Source organism: Drosophila montana, unplaced genomic scaffold (assembly GCF_035044405.1).
Source record: "Drosophila montana isolate Dmon_TW-CO22-7 unplaced genomic scaffold, ASM3504440v1 contig_2581_1, whole genome shotgun sequence".
Lineage (NCBI taxonomy): Eukaryota > Metazoa > Arthropoda > Insecta > Diptera > Drosophilidae > Drosophila > Drosophila montana.
In genome coordinates this window covers 590,977-607,936 of record NW_026997444.1, presented here as the reverse complement: position 1 = coordinate 607,936, position 16,960 = coordinate 590,977, and the positions used below count along the sequence as shown (strand labels likewise).

Here is a 16,960-nt window from a genome sequence, read left to right as displayed (position 1 = left end):
TATCACATAAGTTAAGTACAATAAAAATTCCATCTTTCTAGCTCTTAAGGTTGAGGTCAGTCAGTCAGGACAGTGCATGAGTTTATTTTGTAAATAATATATTACTCTCATCAAAAGTTTTTCGAACAAGTCGGAGATAGTTTCCGAAAACAAAGTTCCTTGGAGTTTTATAAAGACTCAGGAGATGAATACCTCTTGCGAAACATGCAAAATGTGTGCAGCTTTCCATTTATATTCCCAGTTTGCAGTTTGCAGTCTGCAGAATTCTTCTTTCGCAGATTCGCATTGACTCCAGGGAACTCAATTTCAATTTGCTAGGCTTCCCCCCGGCTCGTGAAAATTGACAGGCCAGCGCCGAGGTGGAGGCGGGTGTCAATTGGCAGCCATAAATCTTCGTAGAACTCTTGTCTAGCGGCGACATTGTAAATTTTCATTAAGCTTTTTGAATTATTGAAATGCAATAAATCAAAATCTCGTTAACTGCGCGCGACTTTTAAATTTCACGTTAGATTAAAAATCAAAAAGAATTAAAAGGACACAGAAATCGTAGTGTAGCGTGTTATAACTTAAGAGTTAACAAGTTAGAGTGCTTTAGTCGGGAATGCCCGACTAGGAGATACCCTGAACCTTCTGCTACTGAAGGTAACCTATCAAATATTCGCAATGAGAGCCAAAAAAAAGGGGGGTTCAAATTGTTCTACTAGAAGCTACATACCGAATTTGCTGACTCTAGCTCTTAAGACCTAAGAGATTTGCTGTCAAAACAGGATTTCGATATCGATTATTATCGATTATTCGAACAGGGAGTTATTGGATCGGAAAGAAGCTTGTACTGACGGACATGGCGAGATCAACTCGACTATCGACAATGAGTTCTGCTGTTACATACACTTGCACAAAACCATTATACCCTTTCACCCATTTTCAATGGGTGCCAGGGTATAAAAAATACTCATTCAAACTGCAATTATTTTGTGTGTTGGAAAGAATAGAAAACATCGAGCACCAATGCATTTTGCGCTCTGTTTGGCATGTCTCTCTCTCTCTCTCCCTCTCTCTCTCTCTCTCTTTCTTTGCCTCTTGCTCAGCTGCTTTACTTAGCAATTTCTATCTATCTTTCTCCCTCGTTTTCTCCGCTTGAGTCGCCAGTTATTGCCGTCGAACGAGATAATAACCAGTAACACCCAAAGCCACCCAGTGGATGCGGTTGCATGTGGCTGGCCACTCGTGTGTGTAGCAAAAAAAATAAAAAACAGCAACAGCAGCGAAATCCCGTTGCAGCTTGTAGCTGGTTGCATGCACCCAATGATTAAAACAAATTTAATTCTTTGGAATTTTTTACCAAATTGTAAAATGTAATTTTTACAGAAATTGTTCGTCTCAACTCGATGCAGTTACAACGATCCTTGCTTAGGTTTTTGTATACCCTGCAACTGCACATAAGATTGACATAAAAGGGTATGTCAGATTATCAACAATTGTTAAATGCAGAGAGTTTATATAATTTTGATGAGACATTTCACAATAAAATTTGATTTTCTGACTACAACACGCCTGTATTAAATGTGTACAAGGTATCTCACAATCAGTTGGACTCAATTTGTAAAATTATCTTTTAATTTCTCAACTATATATTTTCTCTGGTCTTCACGACCGACTTCATTTAACTGTAGTTTGCATGATTATTGCTCCAGTTTCCAGCGACAAGGCTGACAGCAACAGCAACAGCAACAGCAACAACAACAACAACAACATGGGCAACTTCTGAGACAGAGGCAAAGTTTTCATGTTGAACAATAGAAACTACAAATGCTCCTGTGCAGCCCACAGACGGACGGAGTTTTCTCAAAGAGTGGATAAGAGGAGAAATGTTTTTGTAAAATGCAATATATATAAGCAGATTCAATAAAACGAATTTTATAATAAATTGGCATGCACAAGTATTAGAAACCTGAACCGACTAGCATATACCCTAGACCCAGTTTTTCTACACACTCAACAACGCGGGAGTTTTACACCTTCTTTCAGATTTTTTGATTTTTGTCAGATAGAAAAGCGCATACGCCTGATGAAGAATATATTGTATATACAGCATTAGGTCGAAAAAGCGTTCCTTTACCTGTTGCATTCATTTGCATAGAACCAATATACCGGTTCGACTCATTTTCAATGGACTCTGCGTATGAAATCTTGTTAATTAATTTGATTTAATATGTCGCTTCGCACAATGCGCGTAATAAAGTGGACCTTTCAAAAATGAAATGGCTCTTCGGAAAGCTAAACTAGATCTGCATTTCGACGAACTCGCAAAGATCGGGTCCTGCACTTGGGTGGGTCCAAAGAGCCTGCTCACCTGCTCGTTACCTGTAGTATTTATGTCATCGTCAAATTGTGACTCCAGCTGGTTTTACTTGATTCAAAACAAGCCCAGTTCTATGCTGCAGTGCTTCCCCTTATTATGGCACAGGTGTGGCACAAAATATTTAAACACAACATGAAAATTAAAAACTAGTCTAATCACAGAGCACAATCTGCTGCAGTTCGCCAGATACCAAATCATGTACCATAGACGCACCACACTTGGAGTAAGTTTCCCAAATTGTAGCTGCTGCAAATTGAGAGCTGAAAAACAAACAGGTTTAAGTGAAGACCAATATGTATGCAAGGTCAATGTCGGGTTATAAAAAATATAGCATTTTTTACTATATATCGAGGTGTAAAAATCATAAATTTAGGGTTTATATTTGAACAGCATATTTGCTGATAGACACCAAAAGTCGTGAGTAATATCTTAAGCTCCAAATCCGCTTCTAATCCTAATGTCAGCTGTTTTAGCCACTTGGCCACAGGTGTAAATGATGAAAGACTTCGTTATCTGTAGCATAACAGTGCGTTCAGCAATCTAAGAGATTCTGAAAACTGGTTGCTTTAGTTAAATGTACTCGCAATTTGCATGGTTGAAAACTGAAAGACCGCAGGCGAAACACTTGACACATTTCCCGGAGCTAGCATTGAGAGTCGGGCAAAGACTATATGGGAAAATGGACGTGGATGATGACGAAGTGCAGCAGTTTCCAATAGATGACCCAATTATAGGAGGGTGCTTCCACGAGAAAAGGGCCACAGAGAATGACATCAATCATTGCATTATGAGACACTACGAGACAGTTCGGTGTTAGACAGCATTTGCCATGTGGGTCAATAAGAAATGACTTGGCAGGTTTTCTACTAAAAGTCAAATGGCATTTTAAAGGCTTTTCACGGGGGCCGCAGCTTTGACGAGCCCACATTGCGGTAGCGAATGCCAAGCAAGCACAAGTGACAATCGATTAAGGTCAGCCGACTGCGCTTTTCCAATGCATGTCAGTGCTGGGAATGGGAATGGGTCGCACAAGCTGGCCAAGATTCGCTTGGAGCCAGTGCCCAGACACTGGCGCCTCAGCCCACTCCAATTGCCCGCCAAGCGTGGCTGCTCCAAAGCTCACGCTTGGCCGAATCGGTGGATTAACAGGGAGAAGCTAACACAAGTCGAGGGGCGACACGTTAGCGATTTGCATGACCGGATCAGTGGATCAATCGCTGGGTGCGTGAGCTGCTTCCAAACGGAATATGCAAGAGAAAGAACAAAACTGGAGCACTGCAGTTTTAGAAAACCAAAGGCACACTAAACCACTTGATCATTTGACCATGCAATTTGCATATTATTCAAGCAACATGAAAATAGTGCAGATTTCCATTTCTCTGTACTCCAATCGGGATTAATGATTAGACGCTGGCGAAATCTGCTTGGATTAGTCGAAAATCTGGAGCTTTTCAAATATATATCTTTGGCTCGCATGAATAAATTTTCCAATGAATTTTCTTTTGGATCTTTACGAATGAGCTTACTCCCGAAACTTCGCCCATTGAACCTTTGACCAGCATTTATAATCCAAGAAGAGTAGATATTGCGAAAAGTGTAAAACGCGTCTCAAATCAATAACAAACATCCAACAAGGATAAAATCCCAAATGAAATTATTACCAGAAATAATAATGAGTTAAATAAAACCCGCAACTAAGGAACATAGATTCTGAAATATTAAACATTAAATCTGTGACAATAGCAAATGCAGCCAAAGTCAAGGAGCTGGAAAAATGCTAAAATAGAAATCAAAGAACATTTAGCCTTAAGCTGCATTGGTAAATTGACAGATATATATGAAAAAAACGTCCTCGATATGACCCCTGTTTGATCACATACCACATTTGCATATTATTTGTAATAGTAATGTATTCTTATTTGATGAAAACAAATATCCTATATAGACATAGGTCCAAGTTTCCCACCCCCATAACTCGGTCTAATCTCATCCGATTTTCATAAAGTTTGGGTCCTTGTTCATGGCTTGAGCTCTAGATCAATTTGGCATCTTAATCTTACATTATTCCTAGTCTAAATTTATGTGAAAATGGCACCCTCATAGACATAGTTCGAATTTTCCCTCGAAGTCTTCCACAACTTGGCATTGACAAGCATTTAAGCAAATCTTATCAAAAACTAACTTCTAATTTATGTAATTGGGAACTCTTCTGTTTTCTTAGACGTCTTGACCGAGCTCAGTAGAAGCCATATTTCTATTAAATTATCCCAACTTTGTCATGCCGAAAACAAAGCGCTTCGTTCTGGATTTCATATATTTTGAAAGGGTGCAGTGTATGCGAATGTATTGCCTATCATTAGAAATGCGTAAATTAAGAAGCGACTTTCGAAGCATGAAAAGCTTAAAATATTAAGTTTTCGTATTTCTTCAGTTATGGGATAATAAATGTGTGTCTGTGGCGCATTTGCAGCATAGTTTATTTGGCTTAGGCAGCAAGAGTTAGCCGGTTGTTGGCAGGGCTCGTAAGTTAAGTGTGCCAAGTTGGCCAGTTGCCAAGCTAGCGATCTATTAGAAGATATTGCTAAAAGCCCAGTGAGCACTTGAAGTCTCAGCCCATCTAGCCAGCTATGCTGCATAGCCCCTTCCCTCACTAAGCACTGCCGCAGTTCCTAACTGGCAAACAGTCGGCTTAATGACACTCGTCTCCAGCTGCTTCTTCTGCTCGGTGTTAATTTGCGGTCATTAGCCAAGTTCTTTTTCACAGTTTGCACGCAGTCGGAGCTGAAGGAAGCTGCAAACAGTTGAAGGAATGGCGAAGCTGGGGACACTCCAGGCTCAATCAATTTGTGTCTCTTTCACGACACATGCATTATTCTTGACTCAGCGGAGGTAAAAGGCTTTCCAAGGCCTTTGTGGTCTGCTCTGCCTGCTCGGCTCACAATAGGCCTTTGTGAACGGTTAAATTGCACTTGATGCTGCCTTTTGGGCTAATGATGCGCACGCAACAGGCACGAGGCACAAGTGGGCGGAGGGTGAAAACGAGGTGGCAGGTAAAAATGCTAATTCATTTACACTTTGGCCAGCGACAATTGATTTATTGATGCGGAAATATAACCGATTAGGGTCCACAATAAATAACGACAGACCCGTGAATACGCACACAAAAGCGAGTGTGGGCAATGCCAAATATGGGTCACGGATATTTCGGATCTCTGTTTGGGTCAGCATCGCAGCCAGCACCTGTACAGGTGCAGTCACATTGAGCTATTCGTGTGTTAAATAACGCTTTGTTGGCAGCCACGCCCTGTCTTGGGGGGGAGCTGGGTAGCATGGCTAACCCAGATTTCAATTGCAAGTCTCGCAAAGGAGGCGTGCGAATCGCAGGTCGCTGCCTACAATGGCAAACACCTGCCGAGCTGGCCAACAAATTTCACTTATTGCCAATTTGCTGCCAATGAAATAAAATACTTTGTATGCGCACTTTGCCGATAGCCAACCTCAACCTGATCGAAGGCCTGCACCGGACTCAAGCCAGAGGAAGACTCGAACAGCAGCCGGTCTGGCTGTGCAATAAATAAATTGCAGAATTTATTTGGCAGCACTTATGCGTCGCTTTTTTCATCGAATGCATTTTCTACTGTGATTTATTTGCATGGCCATTAAGCCAGAAAGGGGCATCCGAAATGAGGGGCAGCCTCCTATACAAAAATTATTCAGCACTATCAACTGTTAGAGATGGGCGCGAGTCGTGAATGTCGGCATGTCCTGCCAACTTTGGATGATATTCAATTCCTTAGAAATATGCGGAGCAACAGTTATAGTTGTTACTTAATAGTTATTCATAGAAACATAGTTATCTTGTATAGTTCAGTAAGTATATAAATCAGTTCAGTGGTGTTTCTCAGAAGAGGTATTAGGTGCTTACCTGTATTAGGAGTTAGACTCCTCGCTTCATCTACGTAATCGCTGCCAAGAAGCAGAACCGTGACACAGAGCTTCGATATTTGCCATCGCTGGCACTTGGCAACAGTTGTAGCTGCTTCCAGCTGTTTTTCCGCGAATCTCTCTCTATTTGACTGCATGGCGTCGGCCTTTCAGGCATTTTCAATTGATTTTTATATTTATCAAACAGGAAGCATCTTTAGGATGCAGCAGACGCAGAACTTGTTCCCACTGAAGTTGTAGATTATGTCGGCGGTGCGCGCGCTGCCTCTTTATTTAACGGCACTAAGTGGTGCCGCACTCCGATCGTTCAAGTTATTATCCAAATTTTCTGGAAGTTGTTACGGTTTAGATAATTTGGGCAATATAAATTCAAACGAAAACCTTACATTTATTCCTAACAAGGCCAAGACATTAGGAAATGAAAAATAATATATGCTTGTCTTACTCTTTTTTTCGATAAAAATCGGTCGAAGGAATCCTTCTTAATCATAGATATAGCTACTGCGAGAACTGTATGTAATCCGAAGACTGTGACTCTAATACTGGGATTTTAAAGAAACCTATCTTAGTCCTCTGTTACTTCTTGCCAAATTTAGCGAGTCTAGCTTTTTAGCTTTTAAAGCTATCAATTTACACTATTTGAAGGCCCCTCTGGGGGGAGTTATGTAGGTTTTAATAATTCAAGTTTTTTTTAAATAAGGATGAATGAAAATAATATCTAAATTTTAGTACCATCTGTCGAGAAACTGTATAAACAATATTTCTATAACGACAGGGCAGATCCTTATCGATTAGATCCAGAATATATATAATTAAAGGAGTCGGAGAGGACTCCTGCAATGCGCTACTCCTTTATTCACTCAGTGAATTGATGGGAATAAAATGCACTTCATTTGCAGAAATACACTATTGTGGGATGGTGAATTAGCTTTATTTTCTCTATGGGTTTGTGTCTTAACTTGAGCTTTTCACATTCCAAGCGCAGCCAACTTCACCGGAGCACATATTGTGCGCAGCACGGGGATTTTCGAACCAGCGCCTAAAAGCCTACTTCAGGAAAATCAATTCCGTTTTTAAAGCCGAATGTGCACTAATCTGCATATAAGAATAAATTGATTTTAACAAATAATAAAAATTAAACTAATAAATAAACTTGTGAGAAACTGATTGATGGATAAGTTGAGGCAAAGTTACAACAGCAATAATAATTTTGTATTGCAAATATTAATTTTATTTTGCTAAACACTTGATTTTATACAGACATAAAGACGGGCATGGCTAAATCGACTCAGCTCGTCGTCCTACTGATTAAGACTTATGTAGAGCTTGAGAATAAGTTTTCCAAATAAGCCAAGCCAAGATATCTCTTGCATAGCCTTTACTCCTTGTTCAGATCTCTTGCTTTGAAATGCAAGTCTTTATTTGATTATACTTATTATAGCTATATACCAATATACATTTGTTTTGAATAATAAATACGACCAGAATCAAAATAATTGACACAACAAAGAAGAGATAAGCTGTTTAATTAAATAGATAAAAAGCAAAAGAAAATTTGAACTAGGTTACGCATTATGCACAATTCGAAAGCTCAGTGATTAAACAGAAGACGTAACGTTCAGTAAATATGTTCGATTTGACAGGCAAACACGTCTGCTATGTGGCCGATTGTGGAGGCATTACTTTAGAGGCTTGCAAAGTGCTGATGAGCAAGAATATTGCAGTAAGTATTTGTCGAGGTTGTGAACACAATTTGCAAAAAGACTCAAGTCCCAAGACACATGTTCGACTGTGCAAGAAGCACTTCACTCTTGGAGATTCTAAGAGTTGGGGATGGATAATAATAATGAAATAGTCACGTATAATAATATTTGGCACTTTCTCCAATCCCACTTAGAAACTTGCCATTCTTCATAGCGTGGAGAATCCGCAGGCTATTGCTCAACTACAATCTATCAAGCACAGCACGCAAATCTTTTTCTGGACCTATGATGTAACAATGGCGCGGGAGGATATGAAGCAATACTTTGATGAAGTCATGGTGCAAATGGACTATATCGACGTGCTCATCAATGGGGCAACCCTGTGCGATGAGCAGGACATTGATGCAACAGTTAATACAAATCTTACCGGAATGATGAACACCTGCGCCACGGTGCTGCCATACATGGACAAAAAGCAGTTGGGAAAGGGCGGAATAATTGTAAATGTGACTTCAGTCGTCGGGCTGGACCCATCCCCAGTATTCTGTGCGTACAGCGCATCGAAATTTGGTGTTATAGGATTCACTAGAAGTTTATCGGCAAGTTAAATTTCACATAATCTATAAGTATTTACGAGTTGAGTGAAATCATTCTATTCAAAGGATCCGCTGTATTACTCCCAAAATGGGGTCGCTGTAATGGCGGTTTGTTGTGGACCCACCAAACTCTTCGTGGATCGCGAGCTAACCGCCTTCCTCAGCTATGGACAATCCTTTGCCGACCGCCTGCGCACCGCTCCTTGCCAATCGACGACTGTCTGTGCTAAGAACATTGTCAAGGCGATTGAGTGCGGTAAAAATGGACAGATTTGGATAGCCGACAAAGGAGGACTGGAGCTAGTCAAGTTGCATTGGTATTGGCACATGGCCGACCAATTGCTGCATTATATGCAGAGACCCGACGAGGAGAAGGAGGACGAAAATGATTAGCGGCGCACAAGATGACTAAAAACAACATTTCAGTCATAATTATTCTTAAATTATGTCACTCATCCTCACGTAAACTTTTCAAACATCGCAATTTCGCTCAACAACATATTGGAAAAAAAACCTTTTTTTAATCAAATAAATTAATCGGGTTATTTATTACTTTAAAAGTAAAATAATTTTCCTTTGTAAATTGAGTCCAGTCTGAATTTAATCTCTAGATCAATATATAAAAATAACTACCATGTATCACAGTAAAGAAGTCATTGCAGGTCAAAGGTTTAAGATATTCGTAGCCAGATCTGTCTGACGACATGATTCTTGAAAAATTAATTGATGGTGGGATGGTGGGTGTCTGAGTTAAATACGTTGCTCTGGTTTGTGTCTAAGATTTAGCTGTCAACACACCTTCGCAGCCAACTTCACGTGTAGGAAATTCAAACGGCGCGCACATTTTTGACTCACTTGAAGTTGGCTGCGCACAGATATTTGACTCGCGTACCGTGGTGCAAAAAAACGCACGGAGAGCAAAGTTGCAAGTTTATAAATGATCCGGAATTGAATATTACGATTATTTTGTTTCTCTAACGATTTTTTTACGAAAAGCCAAATGAAAAGCCAGATCAAATTAAATGTGTGAAATTTTAGTTGATGCAGATAATTTACATTGAAATTGTACAACGAACTATCCTAATAAGAAAATCTCATAAAACCTTTCCATCTATTTTTTACTCTTTCGGAAGGAATTTAGGGGTAGATTTGTTTACGGGCTTAAAATAGGTGGAAAAGTGATGCTGACGATTTAAATACCTAAAAAACTTGGCGCGAATCTTGGCAAGACCGGGTAACATCCCTTATGTATTTTCTTTTACGCCAATCAAAAAATGTTTTCTGCCCTTTTTGGAGGGTATTTTAAAGTGTTCTAATTTTTTCATGAAATGCGTAACGCATAGAAGAAGATATCTACGACCCCATAAAGTATATATATCTTAGATCAGCATTAACAGCCGAGTTGATGATCATGTCCGTCTTACAGTTTATTTCAATGTTTCAATGCAAACTAGTCTAGATTTCGTTTTAGTACTATATCGTATAGCTGCCATAGGAGCGATCGGTCGAAAAGTAGATTCTTATCAGAAACCCTTTTTGTGTATCAAGAACATAAATTACATCTTAAATAGTTTTAATCTTAAACTAGTTTTCAATTAGAAGCTTGCAGTTTTTCATGCTAGCGATTAACAGCTGATCGATGTATCCCACTTCAGTGTCCACTCATCATCTATTTACAGCTGCCTCTGCCGCACCACTCGACTATCATTCCATTCAATCAAGATGGGTGGCTTTCCCTCCGCCTGTCCGCGTTTACGTCTTGTCTGACGTTGACATTGATGCGGCTGTTGCTGTGAGTCGCTGTTGGAAGAGCCATTCGCCACGTATGATGGATTCTAGCGGCCTCGACTTCGCCATTCGCGAGTCTTCCCTTGTCTGGGGCGCAAAAAGCAAATAGCTAAAATGATTAACGAGCTTTCAAGTGACTTGCTGCAAAACGAGACTTCGCAGCTAGGATCAAATCTGCTGCAGAGTTGCTGCCAACTAAAATAGTCGGCGACCCGGGCAACAAATTAGTCTTGGCTAACAAGGACTCAGGCAGATTCCGCCTTGAGTCCCCACTCCCGAATCTTGGTTCACCTAATCTACGCTCTAAGTATATGTGTGTGGGCATTGGAATTAATGATTTAAATGGCCTAATAGATGGAAGATGGCCAACCCGGCTCGACAGTTGTCAAGACATTAGCCAGCACTCGCTGTGCCCATTTTCACCTGCAGCTGCAGCCATTTTTCAACACTAATACGAGTGGGCCAGGGGGGGGGGGTGGATGGGGGAGAGTGACGTGGGGCACATCCGTTAATTGCAGGCAAACGTCAAAAGTCGTCGTCTGTCAGCTGTGCCAAGCCAAAGCTTTGGCGTGCCCGTCAGTAGCTGTCAAGTTTCAAAGTATACGAGTATATATATGTACATCAGCAGCCGGCTTGGCATGGTCAGGGTCGATAGTTGTTGCTCCTCTACAGTATTTGCTGTTGTTGCTGTTGCTGTTGCTGTTGTTGTTGCTGTAGCTACCCACTTTTGCCAACAACAAAGATTGATGGGTGTTGTACAGCGGCGGCAGGCAAAACGGACAATAAATGATGTTGGTGATTATTTTTCTTCATTGAACTCGAAGCCATCAGACACTGCTGTTGCTGGCACTTTCTCTCTCACTCTCATTCTCCCTCTTCCTCTCTCTCTATTTCTCTCTTTCTCTCTCTCTGAGGATGTATCAACAGCCATTTTGACTATCAATCTCGGCAGGCATCAGCTAGCGAACGGCTGGCACATCCCGTGGCTCTTTCATTCCTTCATTCATTCTCTCGTTCATACGCAACACATTTCGACAATTTATCAACTTGGCTGGCATTCAGTTCAAGAGGTGCGCCAGAATCTCTGTTGTGGGCTTAGTGTGCAAATCAACTATGCTGGGCCTCACAATCCGCCTTATTTACAATTGCAGCATACGCTTGAAAGCTTTAGTGGGGAGTACAGGACTATGAAATACCGTCAAACCAAGCTAAAAAGCTCGCTTATGTATTATTTATTTTGGCATTTAAAGGATTACCTAATTTACACTCCATGTCCAATAGTTAATAAGATATATTTCAGCCAAAGAAATCACCTTTGAACAAACTCCAAGAAATCTGTCAATTATAATAATATTTCTATCCGCACTTAAACTGACTTCTTGTCCCCAATTTACAAACCACGAAAGATGAGTTTTTTAGTCATATAGATACCTACATCAACGAGGATCCCTATTTCTTATGCTTAGTCGTAGGCCACAAGAGCCTGATAAATAAATTGACAGTAAAAGTACGTACGATCCAGATTTAAAGATTAAAGACCTATAAAAAGACAAACAGACGGATATGGCTAGACCCAAGCTGGGTCAACGCACTGGCCAAACTGTAAGAGCTAGGAAGCTAAAATTTTCACTATAGCTACCTTGTGTGATGAAGGTGAAAGTTAAAACACTGTTTCGGGAAATTCCACCCGCATAAGTGAAAAAATCGTGAAAAACGTTTGAGGGGTGTTTGACACATTCGAAAAATGCATTCCTCCTTGGTTGAAATGGGGGTCAAAGATTTGATGGATGACGTTTCGCGTTAAAAATCATTTCCAAGGATCAATATGAAAAAACATTTGAGACGTGTTTCATTTTTTGTAACGTGCCAAGGCAGACAAATTTCCCACCCCCATAACTCGGTCAAATCTCATCAGATTTTCACGAGGTTTTACTCTCTGTACATTATTTCGCCTCTAGATCAATTTGGCATCTAAATCTGGCAACATTATTTTTGGTCGAAATTCATGTGAAAATGGTACCCTCAAATATTCTATATAGACATAGGTCAAAATTTTCCACCCCCATAACTCGGTCAAATCTCATCCGATTTTCACGAGGTTTGGCTCTTTGTTAATTTTTTGGCCTCTATATCAATTTGGCATCTAAATCTGGCAACATTATTTTTGGTCGGAATTCATGTGAAAATGGTACCCTCAAATATTCTATATAGACATAGGTCATAATTTCCCACCCCCATAACTCGGTCAAATCTCATCCGATTTTCACGAGGTTTGGCTCTTTGTTAATTTTTTGGCCTCTATATCAATTTGGCATCTTAATCTGGCAACATTATTTTTGGTCGAAATTCATGTGAAAATGGTACCCTCAAATATTCTATATAGACATAGGTCATAATTTCCCACCCCCATAACTCGGTCAAATCTCATCAGATTTTCACGAGGTTTTACTCTCTGTACATTATTTCGCCTCTAGATCAATTTGGCATCTAAATCTGGCAACATTATTTTTGGTCGAAATTCATGTGAAAATGGTACCCTCAAATATTCTATATAGACATAGGTCATAATTTCCCACCCCCATAACTCGGTCAAATCTCATCCGATTTTCACGAGGTTTGGCTCTTTGTTAATTTTTTGGCCTCTATATCAATTTGGCATCGAAATCTGGCAACATTATTTTTGGTCGGAATTCATGTGAAAATGGTACCCTCAAATATTCTATATAGACATAGGTCATAATTTCCCACCCCCATAACTCGGTCAAATCTCATCAGATTTTCACGAGGTTTGGCTCTTTGTTAATTTTTTGGCCTCTATATCAACTTGGCATCTAAATCTGGCAACATTATTTTTGGTCGGAATTCATGTGAAAATGGTACCCTCAAATATTCTATATAGACATAGGTCATAATTTCCCACCCCCATAACTCGGTCAAATCTCATCAGATTTTCACGAGGTTTGGCATCTTAATCTGGCAACATTAATTTTGGTCGAAATTCATGTGAAAATGGCACCCTCAAATATTCTATATAGACATAGGTCAAAATTTCCCACCCCCATAACTCGGTCAAATCTCATCAGATTTTCACGAGGTTTTACTCTCTGTACATTATTTCGCCTCTAGATCAATTTGGCATCTAAATATGGCAACATTATTTTTGGTCGAAATTCATGTGAAAATGGTACCCTCAAATATTCTATATAGACATAGGTCATAATTTCCCACCCCCATAACTCGGTCAAATCTCATCAGCTTTTCACGAGGTTTGGCTCTTTGTTAATTTTTTGGCCTCTATATCAATTTGGCATCTAAATCTGGCAACATTATTTTTGGTCGGAATTCATGTGAAAATGGTACCCTCAAATATTCTATATAGACATAGGTCATAATTTCCCACCCCCATAACTCGGTCAAATCTCATCAGATTTTCACGAGGTTTGGCTCTTTGTTAATTTTTTGGCCTCTATATCAATTTGGCATCTAAATCTGGCAACATTATTTTTGGTCGGAATTCATGTGAAAATGGTACCCTCAAATATTTTATATAGACATAGGTAATAATTTCCCACCCCCATAACTCGGTCAAATCTCATCCGATTTTCACGAGGTTTGGCTCTTGTAATGTTGGCAACATTCAATTTTGGCTCGAAATCTCATGATGCAAATTATGGCATCCCTCAAATATTCTATAGCTAGACATATGGTCAAATATTCAATTTGGCATCTAAATGTGGCAACATTATTTTTGGTCGAATTCATGTGAAAATGGTACCCTCAAATATTCTATATAGACATAGGTCAAATTTCCACCCCCATAACTCGGTCAAATCTCATCAGATTTTCACGAGGTTTGGCTCTTTGTTAATTTTTTGGCCTCTAGATCAATTTGGCATCTAAATCTGGCAACATTATTTTTGGTCGAAATTCATGTGAAAATGGTACCCTCAAATATTCTATATAGACATAGGTCATAATTTCCCACCCCCATAACTCGGTCAAATCTCATCAGATTTTCACGAGGTTTGGCTCTTTGTTAATTTTTTGGCCTCTATATCAATTTGGCATCTAAATCTGGCAACATTATTTTTGGTCGGAATTCATGTGAAAATGGTACCCTCAAATATTCTATATAGACATAGGTCATAATTTCCCACCCCCATAACTCGGTCAAATCTCATCAGATTTTCACGAGGTTTGGCTCTTTGTTAATTGTTTGGCCTCTATATCAATTTGGCATCGAAATCTGGCAACATTATTTTTGGTCGAAATTCATGTGAAAATGGTACCCTCAAATATTCTATATAGACATAGGTCATAATTTCCCACCCCCATAACTCGGTCAAATCTCATCCGATTTTCACGAGGTTTGGCTCTTTGTAATTTTTTGGCCTCTAGATCAATTTGGCATCGAAATCTGGCAACATTATTTTTGGTCGGAATTCATGTGAAAATGGTACCCTCAAATATTCTATATAGACATAGGTCATAATTTCCCACCCCCATAACTCGGTCAAATCTCATCAGATTTTCACGAGGTTTGGCTCTTTGTTAATTTTTTGGCCTCTATATCAATTTGGCATCTAAATCTGGCAACATTATTTTTGGTCGGAATTCATGTGAAAATGGTACCCTCAAATATTCTATATAGACATAGGTCATAATTTCCCACCCCCATAACTCGGTCAAATCTCATCAGATTTTCACGAGGTTTGGCTCTTTGTTAATTTTTTGGCCTCTATATCAATTTGGCATCTAAATCTGGCAACATTATTTTTGGTCGAAATTCATGTGAAAATGGTACCCTCAAATATTCTATATAGACATAGGTCATAATTTCCCACCCCCATAACTCGGTCAAATCTCATCAGCTTTTCACGAGGTTTGGCTCTTTGTTAATTTTTTGGCCTCTATATCAATTTGGCATCTAAATCTGGCAACATTATTTTTGGTCGAAATTCATGTGAAAATGGTACCCTCAAATATTCTATATAGACATAGGTCATAATTTCCCACCCCCATAACTCGGTCAAATCTCATCCGATTTTCACGAGGTTTGGCTCTTTGTTAATTTTTTGGCCTCTATATCAATTTGGCATCTAAATCTGGCAACATTATTTTTGGTCGGAATTCATGTGAAAATGGTACCCTCAAATATTTTATATAGACATAGGTAATAATTTCCCACCCCCATAACTCGGTCAAATCTCATCAGATTTTCACGAGGTTTGGCTCTTTGTTAATTTTTTGGCCTCTATATCAATTTGGCATCTAAATCTGGCAACATTATTTTTGGTCGGAATTCATGTGAAAATGGTACCCTCAAATATTCTATATAGACATAGGTAATAATTTCCCACCCCCATAACTCGGTCAAATCTCATCCGATTTTCACGAGGTTTGGCTCTTTGTTAATTGTTTGGCCTCTATATCAATTTGGCATCGAAATCTGGCAACATTATTTTTGGTCGAAATTCATGTGAAAATGGTACCCTCAAATCATTATGGTACCCTCAAATATTCTATATAGACATAGGTCATAATTTCCCACCCCCATAACTCGGTCAAATCTCATCAGATTTTCACGAGGTTTGGCTCTTTGTTAATTTTTTGGCCTCTATATCAATTTGGCATCTAAATCTGGCAACATTATTTTTGGTCGAAATTCATGTGAAAATGGTACCCTCAAATATTCTATATAGACATAGGTCATAATTTCCCACCCCCATAACTCGGTCAAATCTCATCAGATTTTCACGAGGTTTGGCTCTTTGTTAATTTTTTGGCCTCTATATCAATTTGGCATCTAAATCTGGCAACATTATTTTTGGTCGAAATTCATGTGAAAATGGTACCCTCAAATATTCTATATAGACATAGGTCATAATTTCCCACCCCCATAACTCGGTCAAATCTCATCAGATTTTCACGAGGTTTGGCTCTTTGTTAATTTTTTGGCCTCTATATCAATTTGGCATCTAAATCTGGCAACATTATTTTTGGTCGAAATTCATGGCGTCGGAATTCATGTGAAAATGGTACCCTCAAATATTCTATATAGACATAGGTCATAATTTCCCACCCCCATAACTCGGTCAAATCTCATCCGATTTTCACGAGGTTTGGCTCTTTGTTAATTTTTTGGCCTCTATATCAATTTGGCATCGAAATCTGGCAACATTATTTTTGGTCGAAATTCATGTGAAAATGGTACCCTCAAATATTCTATATAGACATAGGTCATAATTTCCCACCCCCATAACTCGGTCAAATCTCATCCGATTTTCACGAGGTTTGGCTCTTTGTTAATTTTTTGGCCTCTATATCAATTTGGCATCTAAATCTGGCAACATTATTTTTGGTCGAAATTCATGTGAAAATGGTACCCTCAAATATTCTATATAGACATAGGTCATAATTTCCCACCCCCATAACTCGGTCAAATCTCATCCGATTTTCACGAGGTTTGGCTCTTTGTTAATTTTTGGCCTCTATATCAATTTGGCATCTAAATCTGGCAACCTTATTTTTGGTCGGAAATTCATGTGAAAATGGTACCCTCAAAT

At 39.3% G+C, this 16,960-nt stretch overlaps 1 protein-coding gene across 1 annotated transcript; it reads left to right on the top strand.

The window, feature by feature from the left end:
- Positions 1-7,934: 7,934 nt before the first annotated feature.
- On the top strand, positions 7,935-8,999 carry LOC135428941 (alcohol dehydrogenase-related 31 kDa protein). The gene is made up of 3 exons (XM_064683076.1): positions 7,935-8,030; positions 8,205-8,609; positions 8,673-8,999. The coding sequence occupies exons 1-3, from the start codon at positions 7,935-7,937 to the stop codon at positions 8,997-8,999; spliced, it is 828 nt and encodes a 275-aa protein (XP_064539146.1).
- Positions 9,000-16,960: the final 7,961 nt, after the last annotated feature.